The sequence below is a fragment of the Ylistrum balloti genome, unplaced genomic scaffold (assembly GCF_031769215.1).
Source record: "Ylistrum balloti isolate Yb309-2 unplaced genomic scaffold, AGI_CSIRO_Ybal_v1 Utg370946, whole genome shotgun sequence".
Lineage (NCBI taxonomy): Eukaryota > Metazoa > Mollusca > Bivalvia > Pectinida > Pectinidae > Ylistrum > Ylistrum balloti.
The window spans coordinates 60,105-85,361 of NW_026782533.1; the positions used below are offsets into that span (position 1 = coordinate 60,105).

The 25,257-nt window shown below is 35.5% G+C and overlaps 4 protein-coding genes across 5 annotated transcripts; 1 reads left to right on the forward strand and 3 right to left on the reverse strand.

Annotated features, from left to right (window-relative positions):
- The first annotated feature begins 239 nt into the window (after positions 1 to 239).
- On the forward strand, positions 240 to 6,136 carry LOC132559602 (lambda-crystallin homolog). The gene is made up of 6 exons (XM_060224237.1): positions 240 to 294; positions 1,164 to 1,398; positions 2,029 to 2,190; positions 2,555 to 2,749; positions 3,240 to 3,345; positions 5,036 to 6,136. Exons 1-6 carry the CDS (start codon positions 245 to 247, stop codon positions 5,257 to 5,259), a joined length of 972 nt encoding a protein of 323 aa, XP_060080220.1. The 5' UTR covers positions 240 to 244; the 3' UTR covers positions 5,260 to 6,136.
- Positions 6,137 to 7,446: 1,310 nt separating this feature from the next.
- LOC132559596 (lambda-crystallin-like) lies at positions 7,447 to 13,324 on the reverse strand. 2 transcript variants are annotated; one of them, XM_060224231.1, is made up of 6 exons: positions 12,462 to 13,324; positions 10,213 to 10,447; positions 9,349 to 9,510; positions 8,949 to 9,143; positions 8,320 to 8,425; positions 7,447 to 7,730 (listed from the first exon to the last, which is right to left on the reverse strand). In XM_060224231.1, the coding sequence occupies exons 1-6, from the start codon at positions 12,512 to 12,514 to the stop codon at positions 7,519 to 7,521; spliced, it is 963 nt and encodes a 320-aa protein (XP_060080214.1). In that variant the 5' UTR covers positions 12,515 to 13,324; the 3' UTR covers positions 7,447 to 7,518. The 2 variants fall into 2 exon arrangements, with proteins under 2 accessions (XP_060080214.1, XP_060080215.1); XM_060224232.1 differs by having other exon boundaries at positions 12,457 to 13,324.
- Positions 13,325 to 15,590: 2,266 nt separating this feature from the next.
- LOC132559606 (ovarian abundant message protein-like) lies at positions 15,591 to 17,300 on the reverse strand. Its single transcript, XM_060224240.1, has one exon. The coding sequence runs from the start codon at positions 17,298 to 17,300 to the stop codon at positions 15,591 to 15,593; it is 1,710 nt and encodes a 569-aa protein (XP_060080223.1).
- Positions 17,301 to 18,199: 899 nt separating this feature from the next.
- On the reverse strand, positions 18,200 to 24,712 carry LOC132559594 (alpha-ketoglutarate-dependent dioxygenase alkB homolog 3-like). The gene is made up of 7 exons (XM_060224230.1): positions 24,310 to 24,712; positions 23,990 to 24,024; positions 23,313 to 23,360; positions 21,704 to 21,896; positions 21,157 to 21,360; positions 20,769 to 20,867; positions 18,200 to 20,298 (listed from the first exon to the last, which is right to left on the reverse strand). The coding sequence occupies exons 1-7, from the start codon at positions 24,475 to 24,477 to the stop codon at positions 20,224 to 20,226; spliced, it is 822 nt and encodes a 273-aa protein (XP_060080213.1). The 5' UTR covers positions 24,478 to 24,712; the 3' UTR covers positions 18,200 to 20,223.
- Positions 24,713 to 25,257: the final 545 nt, after the last annotated feature.

Consider the following 25,257-nt stretch of genomic DNA (forward strand, 5'->3'; position numbering starts at 1 on the left):
TATATTCGTTCTTTTCTTACTGATAAGTTGTGAAAGATTCAACAATCGGATACTTTTTTTTATCATATTTGATGGTCAGATGTTTTGGAAATAAAGACTCGAAAATGAGTTGGTATGATTTACGCCAAAGATAAGTTAGTTAGGAACGACAACTCTACAAGAGAGTCAAACATCTATAGGTGCGTTCGTTTCGGTTCATTGTTAGTGTCTTACGCCCAGTACCTCTACACGATACACCCGAAGCATGGCAGCCACACCAGGAAACAAACTTGGCAAAATTGCAATCGTTGGCAGGTAATCTCATCAAATGACAGTGTCTGCAAATGCAGTCAGTGACAAAAATGACACAGCGATTCCATGACTTAGGAACTAGGTGCATGGATAATTATACCTCAATTAAGGGAGGACGCCACCATTCTGATTGTCTGTATGGCTCAACTAACAAAACACAGGTTTCAATTCTAATGTTTTTGACATGACGTTCAAAGAAATGTGTCACCTTATGGCAGTTTAATATTCAAAAGGGGTTCGTCAATGTGCTCCTTTATCACACCAGGTTATTTCGTGATTTTCAGAAATTACCCAATAACTTGAGAAAAAAGTAATTGAATGTTTTTTTTTGTTTGTTTTCTTGTTTGTGTAATAGAGATCATTATTTATTTCAATGCCTGCACTGGGATTCTAATCCAGGACCTCAGGTTTACTAGTCTGATGCTCAAGCGATCAAGTTACGGTAATTGAAGAGAAGTTCTCTCTAGCCAAGCAGTATATTGCAGCTAGTATTTAGCAAGGCTACATTTGTTTTGTGTGTTTTTTTTAAAGTTTCAAATTGAACTTGTTGATCCTGTTTAGAGTTTAAATTTTTTATGAGACCACACAAATAAAACTGTATTAAAATAAAGTCAGAAAGCATAACAGACATATATTTATGTAAATGCTCTAAAGTTCAAAAACTTAATACTGACATGGTGATGATATTTCAGTTATTCAATGTATACTTTACAAAGGGAAGTAACTTGGCATCTAGTGGCAATGATAACTATAGTGATGAATTATGAGTGCACAGGACTGTACCTGTAACCAGGGACATATAATTCTGTATTATTCGTCCCTGCTGTAACTAATAAGAGATTGCTTTAGTTCCAATTGTTTATCTATTTCAGTGGCCTTATTGGACAGAACTGGTCCATGATATTCGCTGGCGCAGGTTATAATGTGACTGTGTTCGATGTTGATCCTGACCAACTTACACGTGCACAAACAAGCTTAAAAAATACGATGGAACAGTATGAACGGGATGGTTACCTGCGAGGAAAATTGACAGCTGCTCAGCAGATGTCTTTAGTTTCTACAAGTAGTTCATTATCTGAATGTCTGAAAGATTCATTTTATGTTCAGGTATTTAAAATTACACAAATTAATGACCTTCTTATCATACATTGTAGTTGGAGCAGTTACAGATGTAATTGTAAATAAGAGAATATATCACATGATGGTTATATTGTTTTGTGAATATACCCATGTTAAACTTTTTACCATTATATGTAAGCTCATTAGTATTGTGGTGTCAGAAGAAGCTAATGAAATGACATCACACACTGACACTGGTTTTAGAAAAGTGATGTTCATCAGTTGAAGGTTGATTGGAATAACCTGTAAATTATCCAAGTCAAGAGCTAACTATTGTAACCCCCTCCCCCCACCCCATGATCTTTACTTTCTATTTTTAACTCACCTAGTCCAAAGGGCCAAATGAGCCTATGCCGTGGTGTGGTGTCCATTGTCTGTGTGTCCATCATCAACTTTTCCATTTAAACAACTTCTCTCAATAACCAACAGACCAAATGTCATTGCATTTGGTTGGTGGGTTTCTGGGATAAAGCCAGCAAAGTCTGTAAAAAATTAACCTTGACCCATATTCATGGTAACAGGCATCAAATTTGTTAAAACATTTAAAAAAAAAACTTCTTCTGACAGACTTAAAGATGGTTATATGGTCTATTTATTTGGGTGTGTTTCGTTAACCAGGAATGTGTACCGGAGAATCTTGAGCTGAAGAAGAAGGTGTTTGCAGAGATGGATGCAGTTGCGAGTGAGGACATGATCTTGGCTAGTTCCAGCAGCTGTTTGTGTGCATCCATGTTTACAGATGGTCTTTCTCACAAGTCCAACATGTTAGTGGCACACCCAGTAGGTTTTCATTCTACAGGTTTTGTCTTTCCTTTTTTTAATATCTTACTGTAAAAAATATTTGAATTTCTGTGATGACAGTATGGTTGATTTAACTGTAATGAGACCATTAGGTCATATATAAACCTTATAAAACCAGAATTTTTTATCACCTAAAAATCATATATCTGTGTAGACCTATCTACATCATAATTTGTGTATATAAACAATATAGATCAGATTTTATGTTTCACTAGTAAGATTGACACTAGCTCACTATTGTGATATTAGAAAAGTCATATTCATAAAAGCTCCTCATATTATTTTTGGGGTTTTGAATGTATTTATGTGATGTGTTTCTAATATCTTTGTCTTTAATTGGTAGATAAACCCACCATACTTCATTCCATTGGTGGAATTAGTGCCAGCTCCCTGGACCAATCAGGATGTTGTTACCAAGGTGCGTGCACTGATGGAGGAGGTCGGCCAATCACCAATAACATTACGGAGGGAAAGTCTGGGTTTTGCCCTCAACAGAATACAATACGCTGCTATCAACGAAAGTTGGAATATGTATCAGGTAGAGAGACATTGGCACATACTATTTTTCTCATGTTACATTTTACAATTGGAAAGTGTTGAAGATTAATTATCACTTCTGGGGGATGTGAAAATCAAAGAGGGGACCAAAAATTAAACAATAAAGTAAATACAATAGAGTAAAAAATAAACACGAAACTCTGATGATTTGTATCTTAGGTCAGAGAGCCAATTAATTCAACATTGTTTTTAACCTGCATTTATCCAGTTATACCATCATTCAATCAACGTTTAAAAACAAATGTTTTCTTTGACTATGAAGAGATCTATTAATACAGTGATTCTATCCAGCCCCAATGTGATAGATTTTCTTATCTTTTCTCTCTCTATATTTTTGTGAATAATGTTGTATTTTTTTCACAGTCAAATTGAGGTTTTTTACACATTAAAATAGATGAAGTACAATTGATGTATAATGCAAAAAGAAAACAACATCACGTAGAAATGCATGGGTTGTGTTCCTCTTTCAGTCTGGACTCCTAAGTGCCGAGGATATTGACCGAGTATGTCACAATGGACTGGGTCTTCGATATGCTTTCATTGGACCCTTGGAGACCATGCACCTCAATGCAAATGGTAAGTTTATACAACTAGAATCCTACTGACCCACTGAGTTTGTCCTATTTTGGCTTTCAAATTATTTGACATTATTACCAAATGTGTGAATTGTTGAACTTCTCAAGAATTTCTCCAACCTCAAAATTCCAGGGGTTACGATCTTTTGCACTCTCTGCAAAGAGATTGTTAGTGATAGTAACCCCAGGAATTTTGATAATGGAATTTCTTTTCCTGGTCACTTCTTTTATCAAATCAACTGCTATCTTTTTTTCAGAAATTTGAATTTTCCTTGCAAGAAGGAACTCCAAATATTTGTTTGTCTTAATGTACCATTTCGCTTTTACTCCCATGAAAACATAGTTATATACATCTTCTTGATGTGATAGACATGAAAAATATCACCCAGCATCATCCAGTCCCTTCAGAAAAACATATGTTTAAAATATTCCAAGTTGATGAGAAATTTTTTCCACAAGACCATGTACATGTAGTTCTTCAGCTTAAGTGACAAATGGTCTTGTATTTATTGCTTCAGCTGATAATTGACACATGATTTTATGATTATTCAATTCAGCTTAACAGACACAGTGCCTTGTATTTATTGATTCAGCTTAACTGACACAGGGCCTTATATTTATTGATTCAGCTTAACAGACACAGGGCCATGTATATATTGATTCAGCTTAACAGACACAGGGCCTTATATTTATTGATTCAGCTTAACAGACACAGGGCCTTATATTTATTGATTCAGCTTAACAGACACAGGGCCTTATATTTATTGATTCAGCTTAACAGACACAGGGCCTTGTATTTATTGATTCAGCTTAACAGACACAGGGCCTTGTATTTATTGATTCAGCTTAACAGACACAGGGCCTTAACAGACACAGGGCCTTATATTTATTGATTCAGCTTAACAGACACAGGGCCTTGTATTTATTGATTCAGCTTAACAGACACAGGGCCTTGTATTTATTGATTCAGCTTAACAGACACAGGGCCTTGTATTTATTGATTCAGCTTAACAGACACAGGGCCTTGTATTTATTGATTAACAGACACAGGGCCTTGTTAAACTAACAGACACAGGGCCTTATATTTATTGATTCAGCTTAACAGACACAGGGCCTTATATTTATTGATTCAGCTTAACAGACACAGGGCCTTATATTTTTTCAGCTAACCTGACACAAGACCTCTTATTTATTCAGTTAAACTGACACAGGACCTTGTATTTATTCAGTTAAACTGACACAGGGCCTTGTATTTATTCAGTTAAACTGACACAGGGCCTTGTATTTAGTCAGTTTAACTGACACAGGGCCTTGTATTTATTCAGCTAAACTGACACAGGGCCTTGTATTTATTCAGCTAAACTGACACAAGACCTCTTATTTATTCAGTTAAACTGACACAGGACCTTGTATTTATTCAGTTAAACTGACACAGGGCCTTGTATTTATTCAGTTAAACTGACACAGGGCCTTGTATTTATTCAGCTAAACTGACACAGGGCCTTGTATTTATTCAGCTAAACTGACACAGGGCCTTGTATTTATTCAGCTAAACTAACACAAGACCTTGTATTTATTCAGCTAAACTGACACAGGACCTTGTATTTATTCAGCTAAACTGACACAGTACCTTACAGTAAACTATTAATGTTAAAAGGGTGTATTGAATTAGTATTCTGTGTTTACTTCAGGGATAACAGATTACTGTGATCGATATGCTGAGGGAGCGTACAATGTACAGAAAGAAACATTTAAACCAGTACCGGTGATGTATGACGTGGCAACAGCGCAGAAAGTCCAGGAGGAATTCAACCAGACCATCCCATTGGACAAGCTAGCAGAGAGACGGAGTTGGAGAGACAAACGACTGGCCGAACTATCAAAGCTCAAGAAGACTTTAGATGGAGAAAAATGATTGATGGAAATGAATGCTTTAATAATAACGGACGACTGAATGATTGTGTCAATGAGAGTTTTATGAATGGTGTTGGAATAGTATAGTATATACAATGAATGTCATATTCAGAATGATGATTAAGTGTTAATTGCATGTGAATGATTGACTACATGGTATAATCTGAATGTAAAGGTCAGAGAATAAATGTTGATCTTTTTTTCTATGTAAAAATCAGAGAGCATCCAAATGAATTGTAATGATTACTTGGCAATATTTAAAGACTAGAGAGTAACCAAACAAATTAAAGAAACAAGATGATCTCCGACTGATTGTTAAATAGTGGCTGATGGTTTACAGGGTATGTGAAAATGTAGGTAAAGTACTGTCTCATTTCAACCTACAGAACTAAATCTCTTTAATATGCTATTGCCAGACTTTTCATTCTTTTATTTTTTTTTTTCTTTTTCACATTTAAAACATTTAATGCCTGTTTGTTCAAATTTAAAAGACACAAAATCTTGTTCTCATGCTGTGAATGAACAAAAATCGAACTGAAATATTTTTTGATACTTTGAAATAAAAGTAAATTGCTTTCAATCTGATCAAGTGGAGAAATTAGATGGTGCTTGGCCCTCCTGTAATAGGTCAGCTAGAACTTGTCAGAATACGAGTAATTCCAAGAGGCAGTGGATGTTCAGTGATGAATGATTATATGGTAATCTTTTAAAATTGTGTATGTTAAGTTAGTCAGTATTTTGATACTCCATGAATGTTATTCAAGAGACAATACACAAAGTAAAAATGAAAAAGTTTTTAATGATGTTACAATTATGAATAAATGTTACTGATATTATGAATTGATTAATTTATTGATTATAATTACATATTGTAATTACTTATATGTCTCCAATTGTAAAAGTGTGATGAATATAATGTAAAAAAAATCTTGTTATAAAAATGAAGTGATGCAAAATTTTGTTCTGTTTTATAGATTAGCCTGGTATATCTTGAGAGCATATATTTAAATTAATAAATCATCTTAAATCAGATCAGACATTTCCATAGTTACATACATTTTTGAATGTTAAAGAGTGACGGTCTTTTTGCACATTGTAACTTATTAACGAATATAGTGAAATGACATTAATTTTGATGGATTTTATTCCTTTCTCTCCTCTCTTTTCTTACGATATACGTTGTAATCTCAGGCATAACTAAATCTTCCACAAATGTGGTCATGGCACCAAACACCAATACATTTAAGCAAGGTTTGGAAGAAAGTCGAAACAGAGTCACCAGGAAGTGACAGGTCTACCCTATCGGGAGATATCGAGTCCGGTAAAGAGGAACGATGGTTCTTGTACAAGAAACTAACTATAAGTATCTAGAAGCAAGTCATAAAATTGTCCCAGTTGTTGTCATGCGTTGCCAGGACGTAACACAAAGCTCCGAATAAAGAATAACGGTAATTATGTGAAGAGTTAAGCACGACTGAAATAACAAGAAAATACCAGCACGTTCACAAAAGTGGAATTCAAACTCAAAATCGATCACAAGGGTGCAAAATATTAACGAAGAAAGGTTTTCAATAAAGAACTAGAAAAAACACTAAGACGACGAGAACTTACGTACCGAAAGGGTAGGCGGTTTTCTCTTACTATTTAATATCAGCAAGTAATGTTACGCTGGTAGCAACTAATGTCGAACGCGTAATTTTGTATCAAAATGGAATGAAACGCGACAACGACGAGAAGATAAAGGAATGCACATCAAATCTGTATGTATTGATGTATTTATAACACTGGTGGTTCTGACCAAAATATGCAGGCATTATCAGCATGTGGTCAGTAGTTTCATCCAAAAGTTTTCCTCCAAAATGAAGACTATCCACATGAGAACAAAGTGTTTGGAGAAAACTTGGTATAAATATATAACATTGCAATCCTTTAAGTATAGATAGGTGCAATGTTTGACACTCCCTGTCTGTGGAGGTTTGTATTTCTGGGCCAATCTTTCCTGGTGTGGTTGTATCCTTGGGCAAGACACTTTAAACCAATTGGTCTGGACGGTCTGCAACGGGCCTCCAGTATGTTGCTCAAGGCGAAAACCATTAATTATTAGAAATTAAGGAGACCTCGTCTAAAAAATACCCTGATTATTGACGGGTCGATTCTATCAACAATAGTAAACAACAACAACAAACAATTAAAACCAAATACAGTAATGAGCTTTAATGATATAAAACTATCGTATTCACGAGGTGATATATATTCAGATTTATGAATCCATGTCCTTTTTCAGTTTAGACAGTCGGGCAAGTCGTTCATCCCGCCACTTCCGGCGTTCATCTAGTTGGTCGATTGGTATTTTTTCAAGAAATGCATCGTGTATTTTCTGTAATGTCGGTCCTTCTATCTTCGGGAACGGTGCAAATGATGACGACACACGATCCATCATTCCTGCGTAACGTTCCTGGTAACTCAACCAACCTAAACATACCGGGATAATAAGTTCATAGGACTGCTCATGAAAATATTCTTCATATATATCTTTTGTTAAACAGTATCCATGCTGGTGTTCTTCTACTTGCCTTACCCGCTCTGTTACAATATCCACTATGATATCAGTGCCGCTATTTTGGTCCTGACCAAGCGATTGCTGGCCGTTTTTCATTAGATTAGCCAATGCACAACCAACATTATTGAATTTCGTGATTTTAAATGTATTTATCAGCAAACAGAGTAGAAACGGTTCATTGTAACTTCTCAATCTTGGACAGGAATTCCGTTGATCAATCAGATTCCATGTTTCCATGAAAACCAAGAGCGGTATTTCGACAGACTTCTTGAGTATTCCAAACGGTCAATTAAGATGCAAGATCTCAACCAATCTTTAAAATGTTGAACTGAAGAAATAATTATAGTGTCCAAACTTCATTCTCCTGCGTGAGGAAATGTATTCAAATATTTACTACTGTATCAGGTGATGGTTTTTGTTTTTATTTTTTTTTTTTTGCTTTGTTTAATTTGAGCGCCATTAGTAATATTATCCTTCATCTTTGAAAAAAAATAATCTTACCGTCGGCGTTGAGGTAGGCTGTCTCCAGGGGACCCATAAAGGCGTATCTCCTCCCCAGTCCCTCTGACATGACTTTATCTACATCCTCTGGGCTCATCACCCCGTCCTACAACAAGGCAGAGATTAAGGAAGTCTATAGGCACAGCTTTGGTATCCTGATGAATGAGTTGGGGTCATGACTTACCTCACTTTTGAAATAGGTGTGAACGTTCTTGTAATCTCATGATATCATAACGATGGTTATCTTTACGAAATTATGTCACTCTATAACGAACTAAAAAATAAACAAAAGGAGTTCACATAGGAAAAGTTCACATTGCGTCGTGACCTGGGAGGACTGGCTGTCGTACAGAGGTTACGAATAACATTGCGAAGGATATGTTACATTTCAGCTAAATCAAGCCGATTATTCCAATGAAACGCCAAATATGTATGTTGTGAAGTTTAATTCGTAATTATGAGGTAACGACATACGGTATAACGAAAAATTTCACCACTTACCAGCATCCATCTTACTTACTTTATCATTCCCGACCTTACTTAAGTTTTTTTTTTCCAAGAATATTGCAGGTACAATTAATAGACTCCAATCCAATTAGGTTTCATTGAATTACGTGATGCATATATACCTTGACTATGTTCCAGCATTCTCCAATTATAGCGTACTGTATCCTGTTAAGGACGAACCCGTCAATTTCCTTATTAAGGACAACAGGTACCTGTCCTATCTCCGTGCACAAATTCTTGGTGGACGTGAGTACGTCGGCGTCCGTCCATGGTGCGGGAATCAGTTCCACTGCAGGTGCGTAAAATGGGGGATTCGTCTAGAAAAACACGACACAGAAGGCTTTGATTCTTTGACAGAAAATACTCATTGACTTCATGAAGATCCAATATATGAATGAGTTATGGGTGCTGAATGGACGGTTAGTTTGAAAAAGCCGCAATTCAATGACCCGCCACAATACAATGACCCGTGTTTTAAAGTGTAATAGATAGTACAGAATTACTTAATGTGTTGCGACTTACCGGATGTACAACGATGAACCTGTTACGGTTTTTAATGTCCTTGGAGAGGAGGGAAGGAACAAGAGCGCTAGCGGAGGACGCCAAAATAGCGGTGGGTTCAAGGAATGGTTCAATATTCTTGTATACGGATGTCTTCAGTTCAAGTCTCTCTGGCACACATTCCTATGGCGGGAAGATCATGTGTCTCTCAATACTTTTAGTAGCCATGATATAAACAGATAAATAAGAATATCCACTTGGTCGAAATGAGTTTTATTTTCGTTATAACAATTTTCTGGAGAAGAAGAAGAAGAAAGACAAAAATGTCATGCAGTGGTTTGATAAGACAAGTTTGATTATTAATAATGTACTTTTAAAACAGTTTACATGTTATACTGTATATGAGTTCATACATTTATGAAATATTTCAGGAATATTATCCCTCTAGAGCAATTTAAAAATGCATAGCCAAACAGAAATATGTACGATCGTTAATGGAAAATATTGACCAAGCCCAGATCGCAAAGTCATCATTCAACTGCATAACGACTTCATAATGCACTTTGAAAAAAATTACGTGTTTCGTAAAGAAATTATAAATGCTTACAACATGGAACCTAGACTATTTCATTTTACTCTGAACCATTACTTATCGGTGACATCCAATGAGTGTGTGTGGAGGGGGTGGGGCTATGAAATGCGCCCAATCTTTCCATGAACATGCCTTATCTGTCTAAGGAAAACATAAGTCGCATTCTTTAAAAATAACATTCGATAGGAACACAGGGACTCGCCACATTTTCCATATCCTACAGTGCTTAAACGTGTTTTACCCATTTTAGGTATTTAGTGCCAACTTCTTGTGGAGAGACGTATATGTTTTACCAGAACAAACCATGCCCCTTTTATCGCCTTGCCGAGGTCTGTGGCCCCCTGAATACAATTGTGTTGCTGGTCCACGGTCAATGTCCCCCTCAGGAGTCCTTTCCGTTCAAGGTCCAACAGCTGGCTCCGGATGTTGCTGAGAGCGTCGGTGACTTGGGAGGACTGGATGTCGTACAGATGGACTTGGTAACCAGAAGCTGCGAATAACATAGCGAAGCTCCTTCCTATCAGTCCGCTGCAACAGATTTTATTTATTTTTTTTTTTTACAAAACAGAGATTATTTAGCACTTCAATTTGTGAACCATGGCGTTTTCCAAATTTCTCTTAAAAGTTTAACATTATTATCTAAGAATTGTTAGTCTGACTGATATTATTGTCAAATGAAAGACGGTTCTTACACATCAGCAATAAGCAGGGGAGCAGAACGGAACTTTGGGGAGCGTATAAAAGGCTGTAAAAATAAAGATCCCGGGTTGTCGATCAGTTGGGTTCGAATATCATTGATTTAGATATTCAAATGCATAAGGGTCGTTGATCATCGTATTTATGTCTGTAGTGAAGATGAGTTGGGATTCACGGTTGTATTTTAATTGGATATAGGAGAATTTGTTTAACAGAGGTCATTATTTATTTCAATGCCTCCGCTAGGAATCGAACCCGGGACCCCTGGCTTACTAGTCTCACACTCAACCAATTGAGCTAAAGAGAAGTTCTCTCTAGCCGAGTGGTATATTGCGGCTAGTATTTTACCAGGGTTACATTTGTTCAGAGTTTGTTTGCTTGGCTTATTTTTACTGCACCAACTGCATTGTTTTAGTTATATTTTGAGATGTTGACGAGATACTAGGAGATTTGGTGACAGGGGCTACATTACGTCCAAACGATAACAGATGACCGTTAAGAACTTGGAGCTGTTTGTGTGAGATTCTGAGCTTCTGCCTTGGGCTTGTAACCCTGAATAAGGATCAAGGTCATTTCCTTTCGCAAACTTTGTCGCGACCAGCCGAATATCCTCACATTTTTGTCTTCTGGTTATTGCGAAGTCGTTTTAATGGGAAAGTTGACTCCGGACGCCGCGCCATGACATAAGCTCATGTGACCCCCTGCTTGAGGTGATTCAATGTATGCGGCCAAATGGAGGATGATACGCCGCGGTCGGATTATGATATGCATGTGAACACAGAGTTGTTAAGAACGTAATCGTTTGCCTGTTTCATCATTAATTGTGACGTCATCTTAAGTCCCGTGTTAAGTCATGTACGCTATATAACTGTTGACTTTGACTGCAAATAGTATATTTATTACATTTCCACCACTGAAATATAATTTTTGGATTACTTTTGTTCTCACACGTGACGTTAAATTATCCCACGTCGAAGAAATTTGAACTCCATTTTTTAATGCTTTGACCAGCTTTTTATTTGTTTTATCCTTTAACATGTCACAATAAGAAATTTTTTTTGTCCGTGCTTCACGTTCGCGAATAATATAGATATTTATAAAACATACATGACATCAAAAACAGAACTTTTAAAGATCCTCAATATATTGCGATTTTCAGCATTTGTTATGGAAATTTCATCTGTGCTATACGTTAGCTATATGCTTGCCACAATGTTTTTTTTTTCTTTACTAAATTTGATGTTTTATGCTCTTGACATCTATCAGAATTTCGTGTAACAGCTTGTGCGGGAAAACACCATTATAATATATCCTGGATCTTCGCAGGATTCGAATATCGAAATTCTTGTATGCAATGTAGTTGTATGCAATATACGTATTGATATTTTAGCCTCAGAACCTTGGTTACCCTCATTTTAAACGCATGACTTCACATATATATATGTGCTCAACATGTTAAGGAGTAATGGAAAATATACTCTCTACTTCAACACTACTCCCTCCTGCACATCTTTAACCCTTCAACATAAACCTAGTTTCTTTATCTCTGCAAGGGAGACCTTTCGCTCTCAAAGCGACACTTCTCCTATCGCTTGACACAAGGCCCCAAATAGTCGAGCCCTAAATAGTGATCAAAATTTGTGACAACTTAGCACGTATCACAACTACCCATAAAATGTATATAGATTGAATAAAAAAGCACACAACCATAGCGGAGTAGGTCTGTTAAGCACAGGTCGATTCTAGGTACATATAAATAAGCTGCATATTTGTCGTTTGACATTTCATTGATTTAAATTTAATTTTAAAAAAACTCAACAAGTTACACATATGACATCTACCTTACCTTCCGACTATGCATACTTTGTCCTCTTTAATTTTCGTCTCCGCCATGTTCATCGTTGACTGATGCCTATGTAGAGAGCAAATGTGTAGACTGCATTTACACACACATACAAAAGTAGGTATGGAAGCTCGTGTGTCACCTGAGATCGAATGTTAACGTCATCAGTTATCTGCCCTTCGAAACACGTTCGTTAAAGGTGAGTAGTTATCATATTAACACCAAAAGTTCACGTTTCCTCGATTATCTCACCCAACTTGAAAGGTAAATAGCCGAGAAACTCGAAAGTGGTTCTTTTCATATTTGTTCCGAGTGTAGTATGCAAATAATATTTACAAAATAAATTTATTTACTGTTACAAAAATGATAATTTCTGGGATGTTTGGAACTCAGTAATGACTTTAGTATAGTCTTTTTGTGAAATAGGAAGCAGGATAGAAAAATGCCCTGTCCTGTGGGGATCGAACTAAGCCTAGCGACCATTCGGTCTGTAACGACTGGCCGGCGCTTAGCTGCTTCCCTCTAGCCAAGGCTAGTAAGACGATCTTTCTAACGTGTTTTACGTTCACTGTAACAGCCTTTCGGTCTTTGAGCGGACGAGTAGACGACATGTACACCCGCACACTTATAAAAGCCCCTCTCACGCTCATTAAATCAGACCAAAATATTGTTTTCATTTTAAACAAAGACATTTTTAGTGTATCCAGAGACTGGTGTGTCCTTATTTCTTTTCCAAAAAGCCTTTGTGATTCTTCTCTATACTGGAGTCGTCACATGTATTGTCCGCCTTGTCATCCATAGTTCTAAAGGTCAGTATAGGTCAGACAGTGAAGACATAAGTTGTGAAGAAATGATAAGGCAGGCCTACATATCCTTAGTTTTATAAAAGTTACTACTGCGAACAGTGAGAGTCGCTTATATCAATTAAAACAAGAAATAGAATTGTAGATCAATGCGACCTGGTAAGTTCTAGAAAAAAGCGACGATTTAAACATATTTAGTATATCCTCACATATGTATATGATCCTACATGGATGTTCTCTGAACGCTATAATTTTTTTAAACATAGGAAGGTTCTGTTTGGGGGAGCAAGGGCAAGTCAGGTATATACCGTTTCATATAAGCTGAAATTATTATTTTGAAAAATATTTTGATATATCAAATCACGGACTTATATACACATGTATATAAGTCCGTGATCAAATGATTAAGAATCAACCATAAATTTATAGTAAATCTGACAGGTAGAATAATGAAGGATACTAAAATAAAATTATCTTTATTTTTATACAAATGATATATACGTCACTAAATATACAATTTAGTTTAAAGAACGAATTCCAGTCATAATAGAACCTTAAAATAATTAGTAATTTATGAAAATAATTTTTATTAATATTTGTTCTGCAAGATAAGATATTAACCCAAGTATATAACTGTTACAGGGTCGGGTTATGGGCAAAACACCACAACACCTTCGTAAGTTTCTCAACCATTAACCTGGTTTTTATTGCAGGCGACAAGAGATTAACTCTGTGTATGGCACAGAGTTATAGGGGAAATCTTGTCTGTTGTAAATATGACCGGCATCGTACAGGTGAGCGGGTAGTTATACATGAGGTTTGCAGATATTCACCCGCACGACTTTACAATTTCTCTGGTCACCTCACTGTCCAGTCAGACAATGACCGGAACAAACAAAAAGCGCGAAATGGACAAGAGCCAATAAAATAAGACACAAGATTGTGACGTAAGACAAAGACAAAACTGACCAATGACCAAACGATACGATATAAGCAGACGAAAACTAGACTAAACACTTAGACGCATACAGTATAAACGAAACTAATAAATAAGACTAATACAATACTGAGACAATTCAATACAAATATTGAAATTATAGATCCTGCCACATAACGATACATACTACAACATATGATATGATAGAACATGATGTATGAAATGGTGAAGAAGGGTTCTCTGTATTTTATATATGCTTAAGAGAACATAATCACTTGGTTTAACACATGTATGACATACTTATGTAACTATTGTCATGACGTAATCTAGCACTGGAAATTTATCAATAATTTGAAATACGATTAAATACGTGATATTTACAAAATCAAAATTTGTTTCATGACATTGATATTTTACAAAACGTGTCAATAACTTTCAAAACAGGAAATGAAAAATGCAAATAATATCAGTTGTTGAGTACCAACAGGTAAATTTACCTGTTGGAACTGACCCTACTTTATAGGAAAAGACTATCACAATCTGTAGGGATTTTTAAAATGTTGGCGTTCAGAGATTTCGTATGAGACTCTATGAAACGTGATCAGGAATATTTTTCATCGGTAATGCTAGTCGCGTAATACTTAAATTTCTGTTACATCGTACGATCACCTAGTATTGTATTATTTATTCACTTAAGGAAGTCTAACAGTTTATTAATATAAGAGTTAAATACATAAGAATACAATGCATCTGTACAATGTAATTCTATTATAACAAATACTTAATATTCAGATATTATACTTACATTGTGCAAGACTAGGAGAAAAAAGACAGACCTAGTGAATCAGCGAGGAGCTGGAGGTTCTCTTTCAAGTTGACATATTCAACTGCTTTCGGTTGTAATACCACATATCTTCGCGACCTGTGGAATAATTCACATGAACCTTGAGTCGAGGTTTAATAGTACATCTGTTATTACCCATTTCGTGTTATGACAGGTTTACATGGCGGGTGTAGTCGATGTAGCAGAAGACGCTTACTCTTCCGGAACACATAATCTTATTCTTCTTGTACTTTTTCAGGAGTCTCCGCGTTAATCTTTCTTTTGTTCATATTTGCCCTAGTTTTATGGAATATGAGTTTGAATTATGATTATGTTGCCATGTTGGTATTTTCTTGGTATTTTTAAAGACCCCACCAAGAAATGTCGGGGAATTATAACGTGGCCCTTGGCTTTCATTTCGCCTTAATTTCGTTTTCGCTCTTTTGCTCTTGAACGGACGGAGACTTTGGACTTTTAATATGTAGATACCATTAGATGCAAGACAAGTTTTATTTGGTTACGGCCAATTTCTTTCTTTCGGGGTTATGGTCTTTGAACACCAAAAAGTCTTAGAAAATTTTCATGGAAAATGTATGAGTACCTTGCATAACTGGAGAACATTGTATAACTGGAGTACCTTGTATAACTGGAGTACCTTGCATAACTTGAGTACCTTGTATAACTGGAGTACCTTGCATAACTTGAGTACCTTGTATAACTGGAGTACCTTGTATAACTGGAGTACCGTGCATAACTTGAGTACCTTGTATAACTGGAGTACCTTGCATAACTGGAGAACATTGTATAACTGGAGTACCTTGTATAACTGGAGTACCTTGCATAACTTGAGTACCTTGTATAACTGGAGTACCTTGTATAACTGGAGTACCGTGCATAACTGGAGTACCTTGTATAACTGGAGTACCGTGCATAACTGGAGTACCTTGTATAACTGGAGTACCGTGCATAACTGGAGTACCTTGCATAACTGGAGTACCTTGTATAACTGGAGTACCTTGTATAACTGGAGTACCGTGCATAACTTGAGTACCGTGCATAACTGGAGTACCTTGTATAACTGGAGTACCGTGCATAACTTGAGTACCTTGTATAACTGGAGTACCGTGCATAACTTGAGTACCTTGTATAACTGGAGTACCGTGTATAACTTGAGTACCGTGCATAACTGGAGTACCTTGTATAACTGGAGTACCTTGCATAACTGGAGTACCTTGTATAACTGGAGTACCTTGCATAACTGGAGTACCTTGTATAACTGGAGTACCGTGCATAACTTGAGTACCTTGCATAACTGGAGTACCGTGCATAACTGGAGTACCTTGTGTAACTTGAGTACCTTGTATAACTGGAGTACCGTGCATAACTGGAGTACCTTGTATAACTGGAGTACCGTGCATAACTGGAGTACCTTGTATAACTGGGGTACCTTGTATAACTGGAGTACCTTGTATAACTGGAGTACCTTGTATAACTGGAGTACCTTGTATAACTGGGGTACCTTGTATAACTGGAGTACCTTGTATAACTGGAGTACCTTGTATAACTGGAGTACCTTGTATAACTTGAGTACCTTGTATAACTGGGGTACCTTGTATAACTGGAGTACCTTGTATAACTGGAGAACCTTGTATAACTGGGGTACCTTGTATAACTGGAGTACCGTGCATAACTGGAGTACCTTGTATAACTGGAGTACCGTGCATAACTGGAGTACCGTGCATAATTGGAGTACCTTGTATAACTGGAGTACCGTGCATAACTGGAGTACCGTGCATAACTGGAGTACCTTGTATAACTGGGGTACCTTGTATAACTGGAGTACCTTGTATAACTGGAGAACCTTGTATAACTGGAGAACCTTGTATAACTGTACCTTGTATAACTGGAGAACCTTGTATAACTGGAGTACCTTGTATAACTGGAGTACCTTGTATAACTGGAGAACCTTGTATAACTGGAGAACCTTGTATAACTGGGGTACCTTGTATAACTGGAGAACCTTGTATAACTGGAGTACCTTGTATAACTGGAGAACCTTGTATAACTGGAGTACCTTGTATAACTGGAGAACCTTGTATAACTGGGGTACCTTGTATAACTGGAGAACCTTGTATAACTGGAGTACCTTGTATAACTGGAGAACCTTGTATAACTGGGGTACCTTGTATAACTGGAGTACCTTGTATAACTGGAGAACCTTGTATAACTGGAGAACCTTGTATAACTGGGGTACCTTGTATAACTGCAGTGAGACTCATGAACTGTATCAAACAACCTCTGTCACCAAATAAAAAAATCGACACAAGTTTGAGAACCTTGTCTTATTGCCGTGTAAGTTTATGAAATAGGACTTGTGAAAACTAGAACCCCTTGATTTTATGTCACTTCACCTTAATCCTGGTAGGTAAGTTGTGCAGTTTTTATCTCTATAGTATAATCCTTTCTTTATATCATATTTCAGAATTTATTACAGCACCAAGAGGAATATACAGCCAATATAGGGTAAAATGTGCTCCTTTTCTTGAGCTTTTTCAATGGCATCTGTGTAATTCCCTCTTTCGGTTCCCATTTACCTAACATCCTATCATTTGGAACTTGTTTTGCAGTTTTATCGGTTGATTTTGTTGTCTTTTAGACAGAATTAATTTTTTAAACACCGTATTAAGACACAATATTTCTTGATCTGAACGATATAAGTCTACTCATGATGTCGTGTTATTCTGTATGTCTCTGATTATATATGATTATAAGTACATTATATACTGGAACTTTACCAAATAAGGTAATGATATGCCAATCGGTGGCATTATAATCCACTATGGATAAGTTTTTATTGGGGCAGGAAAATGTGGTCCTTTTCCACTATTGACAAAATGAAATAAAAAGGGACACACAGCGACAGCTGGTTGGCTCTAATCAGTGCTGAGAAGACCCGATCAAATCAACCAGTACGGAACGGATTCATTGCTACAGGTAAAGAGGTGTGTTGCGTAAGGCCCTGATTACACCACAACTACCTCAAAAGAAAAAATATTTTAAAAAAAAATAAATTTGTAAACTTGACTTATATTAAATATCATATGATCCATGACAAACAAACCGTCAATTCAAATTGAAATAAATATTTGTGAGATGTAAAAATAAATGAACATTTTATATAATAAATATTGTTTATTTTCAATGTTTCGTCCATCATCATACAACAAAACCATCATGTTGATAGTTAAAATTACCAGTCATACATGCATATAAAACAGATCACATCCTAATCACCATCCCTCTAATATAATGTTGCATGACGTACAAGAATCTCAGAATAAAAAGTATGAACTATAAACCGTTTTGTTGGTTTGTTTTCTTTTTTTTTTAACTTTGTAAATGGTAAAACGTCTTTCCAATAGTTAGCGGGTTACCAGTTTTCTGTCTCTAGGACATGTGCTGTCTCTAGACGTTGTGCAAGTGCAACAGCTAGAGACATTTAAATAGGATAAACAAGTGTATATAGCGATGCACAACCATATAATACAACCCACTGGGTAAATAAAATTGTTTGGAAAGAAGAGATTTGAAGAAAAGGGGAGGTAATCTAAGGAGATATCCAAAATAAAAATGAGAGGTAGGGAAGATAGGGTAGAGAAATAAGATATTAAAGAAGAAAAGGAAATTAGGAGTAGAAAATGTTGGAGGAATATTTAATAGTAGAAGAATTGTACTCAGAATAATAGAGAAAATGCAGTTAAGAGTAATAAGAAGAGAGAGGAACATCGATTACTAGAGGAATCATAATTAAAATGTGATACTAATTAAATTGTATGTTAAAATGGTATACACACTGAACCAGCTGACAGTAACTGAAAAATAAATATCACCAAGAATTGAAAACTGCACTGGACGCCACGCTAGTATATGTTTTAATCAAGGAAAATGATTAACTGCACAAATATATATAGTAAAACAACAGTTACCAGCACCTAGTTAGAGGATATTTATATAACAATATACTGGTACACAATAAATCATTTCTTTGGCCACAGATGTTGAGGTTGAATTTTTTGGGGTCAAATGTTAATAGTAAATAGCTAAGGAACCACTAAATTTCCAGCTTTTGAAATCCACACGAACTTAAAGTTCATAGGGATGACTCATATGGATGAAGATCTAACCGCTATAACAACAGCACATCATATCCTTTTAATCATAACACAACTCTTATTATAATTCGGCATCTACCGCGTGTCTAAGATTTTGAATTGTGGAAATACTTTTAATGATGATTTCTGTTGTCTGCAAGATATATTTTTGAAATTAAACTTTATAGCAATTACCAAACAAGCTATTCCAGCTTATACTTAAAACTCCAGTTGGTCCAAATTGAAGCACATGAGATGTCTTACTGTAGGAAGAAACTAAAGTATCCAGTAAAAAAGGCAGGTGTTCAGGCAGGTGACCCATTCCAGAAATATTTACCTGAAAACTCCATGAAGTGCTGATGAGTTAAATAGAAGAAATAGGATTCTGCTTATAATTCATATATGTTCTTACATCTGTGCCTCACATTACTGACAGATAATAAACGAGATTGGGTACTTAGTACTTGTATGTATGTGAGGTATAATGAAACCACAAGCAGCAAGAACGATATTTCTTTGGAAGTCACAACAAAAAATCAACAAAAGTCATAAAAGATTTAAACAGAAATAAATATAGAACAATTCATTGCATACAAAAATTACATAGTTATTCAGCATAGGTAAATATTATTTACTTTGCGATTTTAACAAAACAGAAACAATACCAATTGCACTATTTCTCAACCTACATCTTTCATCAAATGATAGGAATATATACCGTATTTGGATTATTGACTTTATACAACCAGCAAGGGTTCATTAAAACTGTCAACGCAAGAATTATGGATACGAAAGGCTTATATGGCCCAAAATATACATGGAAATGCATATAAATGGATTTTAATGTTAGAACAAATATTTGACATTCCATGACAAAAATATGGAAAATTCCTTAATTAATAAATAATATATTGCTGTTTCCTAAATACTGAAGTCTTCCAAAAATACTTTGGATCAAATGCAAGTTAATTGAAGTCAATACTGCTGATGTTTCATAGTATGTAAATTTATATCATTATCATCACAGAAAGTATGATGGAACAGCACATCTTCACTCTGGTAGGATCACACGATACGTCAAGTTGATTCTAGGGTCTCTGTCATGGTATTCCCTTGGTATACGATGCTGCCACACAGGAAAAATAATGAAAAAACACTATTATACATGTACATAGTGTATCTACAAAGTCATTATTTCATTTACTCAAGACCAGATGGGCCTTTTAAGTTTTTCAGTTATTTTCAGGGGGAAAGATTTCAATAAATTAATGTTTTACAAATGTGATATTCATTCATTATCTATTAAATTCTGGACACATGTAATTGATAAACACAAATGGCCAGGAAAATAAATTCTGCAGTAATGCACACGGCTGTTTATCAATATATATCGAGGTTTAATTTCAGTACTTTTGGACCAGTAACCAAATACACATAGATTCTAAACAAGTCTTACTCTTTCTACAGAAGCAGAGGTTCCCTACGAAGAAGACAGATTCACCACAGGGGGTTTCTGAACAGATTTTACAAAAAGACTGTAAATCTAGTACAAATGTTTTACATACATATGGTTGTGCTATATAGGGTTTGTCTTACCTGCCAGTCTTCCTGGACTGAACCTTCCATAATTAGCAATGAACCATGTGTAAGTGGGATCCGTACTTGCTCGCTATGTGAGTAATCTATTCCTGTTTCCTGTTAAAATGTTATCGTTTTACAAAAAAATTGAATTGAATGATCTATATTTAGACACAGGGTATTATGATAATACAAGAGACATCTTTAGTCAAAATGATAAATACCACACAGTTTGACCCAAAAATAACTACTGACATTAACTGTAATTACAACTGAATTTCATATAGATTTCTTAAATAATCAAAGAATTGAACAAGAATGGTATGAAGTAGTCAAGCCAAAACACGAAGCTAGAATAATATTAAAACTGAGGTGCCTAAAAAAAATCCTTTCAATATAGACTTACAGGTTTTTTTCGTAATTCAAAGTTGCGTGTGTCACCGAATGAAAGTGAGGCTATGGTAGGCTGCGGCCCAAGAGACCGTTCATCATCTGAGTGCCAAGCAACATGTTCATGTCCATCTCGGTAGAGGTTGGTCAGCACAGAGTTAAAACGGAGGCCTAACACAGATTCTAGACGTTCCCGCAACATCAGTAAAGTGGGGTCCCACTGAAAATATGCATACTAGTCAATTGAAGTTCTAAGTAAACATTGCAATCTTAAACACATAGCATATATTTACACAAATAAATGTATGTATACAAAATTTAACCAAAGTCAGTAAAGACAATTTTACATAAATTTTCAAAATATTACATCAGACATTCATTTCACAATGCACTGAAACCTGCCTTATTTAATGTCCAGTCAGAAACCTCAGGGGTAATATTAGAGAGGATGGTAGGATACAAGAATTTTTCAGGTCAGTTGAACAGAATATTAGGGGTCAGATAAGAGATGGTATCACAGAATACAGGGATCAGATAATATAACTATAGTTTACATTTTTTACCTCTGGACTGGCTGGATGGGTGACTCCTGAGTAGGAGTATGGGAGATCTCCATACCAGGCGGTCAGTCTTGGCTGGAGGTAGGACTGACCATTCTTTACGTCAGATCTCTGTCGCCACGGTAAGTCATGGAATAGGCGGTCATACAGTTCATTTGCTTCTTGCGACCCAATAAACTCAGGGAAATATCTTAACCTATTTGTATATAGGAAAGAAAGATTATAAACATGCACCCAAAAATAGTTGGCCAGGGGTTTGGAATTTCTTAAATAATTTTTTGTTTGTTTGTTGATTAATTCTGCATTTATCCACATAATGTATCTTACTGCATGTATTATAGATTACTTGGTACCATTGCCAGATGCAGAACAGATAATCCCATTACTAATACAATGTATTTTACTAGTGTTGGGCTAAGTTTTCAAAATAACTTCTGGAAGAATATATTTTTTTCCACATTAGTTGATAACTCTGTGTTATCTTATATTACATGAAAAGCAGGAATTTGTAATTGTTTTAGATTGAGACATATAAGAGGGGATAAGAAACTGCCAATATCTCTATCACACCATTCAAATTAAGTAGCCTTGCTATTTTTATCAACAATCTTACCCAAAAGTACATAACTAAGATAAACAGTGGTATAAAGCATAATAATGTTCTAATTGATTGTTTTAATTTTTGTCACAAATAATCTGTTAACTTCTGATATCTGTAAAACAAAATGCATGCTTAAGCTAGTTACAACTGAAATAACATCCTATAACGTGTACTACAATTGTCAGCTGAAAATATACATGGTCAGTGTCTTAAAATATAAGCTGTTTTTTGGTGAGGTCGATGAAAATCAAAAGTGGTAAGCCTCTAGTGAGACGCTTGCATCTTTCTGTCCCGTTATGCTCAATTTTGCCTGGTGACAAATGTCAAAATAGTTCCAAACTGCAGTGGATATGACGATGATTTTATGAATTTTTGTAAATAAACTTCATTACAATATATGAAGTCAATTATTTTAACTGTTATTCATATCGTTAAAAACAATGTATACATAAATTCAGATAATAATAAAAATACAGCTGTTTTCCGTCAATGCCAAATACAGCAAAAATATATATGGCAGATGTATTCCGAAAATGGCGACACCAGTTGCAGGATAAAAAGATATGGAAAACATTCAAAAGCTGAGTGTAAGTTTAGAATTACATCACTTGGATTTATTAGTATTATATTTGTTATGCAAATAAGGTTAATTTCACACTTGCCAACAAACTGGCTGTTATCAGGTAGGTCAGTGCTAGATTCACAACAGCATACAGGTGAATGGGGCACACATAGATAAGATTTGATAACAACAGTTAAATGGTAGTTTTGATGACTTCAAAGCTTAGTGATCAAACATAAAACCTAATGGCAGAGAAGTGACCGTTGGGCCTAGCTTTTTATTCCTCTACATCATATGCCCATGTTTCTATCTTTTATTTCAATGCAATCACATTCCACCAAAGATCCCATATATATGTATGATAATGAAATTTGATTTTGACCTATAAAATAACAAAATGCCTGAAAGACAGTATACCAACATTTGTGATTGACATATCTTTTATTTACCTTGAAATTCCAGAAGGCTCTGTGCTTATGTCATATACACCTGGTTTTCTACAGAAAAACAGAAAATTAACCTCACTTAAAATATTATTTTGATTTCTTATAATCCAATTAGCATGTGACAGACACAAGACAGGACCTAGAAATATAAATAAAATAATTTGTAACTTTTCCTTAACAATAGATCAACATTTGGTTGCACTGGAAAGGCTGTCAGAATAAACAGCTGTTGATCACTTGATGGAGATGAAACCAGAAAATATTGATTGATTTTAACTTTAATCCTAATTATCATACTCAATACCTCCAAAAAGGAAGAGTATTAACATCTCAGAAATGAAGACAAAAAAATTATCTCATCTTTGTACAGGTACATGTATCCTGATAATCCCCCCTCACACCCCCCACTTTTTTTTCAATGTTGAATTATACTTAGGTGCATTCTATCATAAAATAACTGAAAACAAGCACAACAGATCTAGAGCTACTGGAAAAAGACTTTACATGCAGATATATATATGTATAATGATAATAATAATAAATTCATTCAGGATAAAGATGTACAGATTTGTATACAAAACATATGAATATATGGCACATTTAACATGTTATACATAATCATGAATAAGTTGTTTATTTATAATTTTATCTGCATGACTTACTGGTAATTGACAACTTACGTGATTACTGTTTCTGCGGGTTTTTCTTTCAACTCCTTTATAAAATAAAAAAAAAAACACATAGATAAATACTCCTTGAAGGAATTTAGGACTTTAAAAATGTCTTTTTTTTTGCTTTTTACTGATTTTGTACGAATTAATTACATAACTAGATAGTCTCTTCCCTTGTTTGATTAAATGGATACACAAATACAGTAGCTCTTAACTGGTTAAAACAGAGCACAGAAAAACTAAGCTAAACTCTTGTCTGAGAGTAACAATGTGAGTATTTTAAAAATATTCTAACTGCATATTTCATAACTTTGTTTACGTTCGCTTACTTCCTCGGGTTCTGCAAAAACAAACTTCCTTTCTGTTGGTTGGTCTACCGTTTTACCCGTCCAAGCTGGGCTTACACCTGCTTTTGGTTTGTTCCTATCTGATCTTACATTCGTTGGAGCAGCCCAGCCTCCCTGAACTCGATTTCTTCTCTTTCTCTCAGGATTCATTTTTGTTGATGTTCACAAACCGGATGTATCTAAGGGCGCCGCCATTAAGAGGATTTATGGGAAATATCGAAATCCTCGTCTCGGAAGTTTTTGTATGAGCGCAATAAAAACAGAAACAAAATGGATAGGAGTGACAGTGCTGTGCTGAATACATACGAATATATCAATGCGTTTTCTTGCTTTCATGTTATTTCACGGCGTGCACTTCAATTGGACAGAAAAGGTTCAATGCCAACGAATATCGTGGGATCATTGTCAATGATGGTATAACAGTTAGCGAGAAGATACCTGGGGCGCTTTTGTTTATCCGGTCGTAACGACACGAACGTAGCACGGTTTGGTTCCACATAAAAGGACAGCCTCGAACCGTGTTGGCTATCTGTATTTTGGCAAATTTTCTAGTTGCTGATACGTTGTTTTCGGACACAAGCGATACTCTATTATATAAGTTTTTAGGAGTATACAGTACGTGTACAATTACCTGCGTATCTTTGTCTTAATGTAACTAGTAAACTAGTTACTTATACAGAGTACGTATTAGTTTGTTACAGCTACATAAACACATCGGCCCCACGTTATCGTGCTTCAAACATCATGAACATGTCAGTCATCCAGAGATAGAAAGTAGATTTAGATATCATCAATGATTCAATATGTGAGCTTTGTATTAATTTCATTATTGCACAATCGACATAAATCAATTGAACATTTCATCTTTTCACACTCATCAATGCCATTTACATCAGACATCACTGCAACATTCATCAATATCATGCAGTT

Bases quoted from the DNA above. Each gene is read 5' to 3' on its own strand.
- LOC132559602 (XM_060224237.1), top strand. From the start codon at position 245: ATGGCAGCCACACCAGGAAACAAACTTGGCAAAATTGCAATCGTTGGC. The intron at 1,399-2,028 runs GTATTTAAAATT...TTCGTTAACCAG, and splicing joins AAGATTCATTTTATGTTCAG to GAATGTGTACCGGAGAATCT. The intron at 3,346-5,035 runs GTAAGTTTATAC...TGTTTACTTCAG, and splicing joins CATGCACCTCAATGCAAATG to GGATAACAGATTACTGTGAT.
- LOC132559596 (XM_060224231.1), bottom strand. From the start codon at position 12,514: ATGAACATGGCGGAGACGAAAATTAAAGAGGACAAAGTATGCATAGTC. The intron at 8,426-8,948 runs GTATATATGCAT...GCCTTGTTGTAG, and splicing joins AATGCTGGAACATAGTCAAG to GACGGGGTGATGAGCCCAGA. The intron at 7,731-8,319 runs GTAAGATTATTT...CGGTATGTTTAG, and splicing joins AGCCTACCTCAACGCCGACG to GTTGGTTGAGTTACCAGGAA.
- LOC132559606 (XM_060224240.1), bottom strand. From the start codon at position 17,300: ATGAGTCTCACTGCAGTTATACAAGGTACCCCAGTTATACAAGGTTCT.
- LOC132559594 (XM_060224230.1), bottom strand. From the start codon at position 24,477: ATGAATCCTGAGAGAAAGAGAAGAAATCGAGTTCAGGGAGGCTGGGCT. The intron at 21,897-23,312 runs GTAAATAAAAGA...ATATACAAATAG, and splicing joins GAGCCTTCTGGAATTTCAAG to GTTAAGATATTTCCCTGAGT. The intron at 20,868-21,156 runs GTAAGTCTATAT...ACATTTTAACAG, and splicing joins TTGAATTACGAAAAAAACCT to GAAACAGGAATAGATTACTC.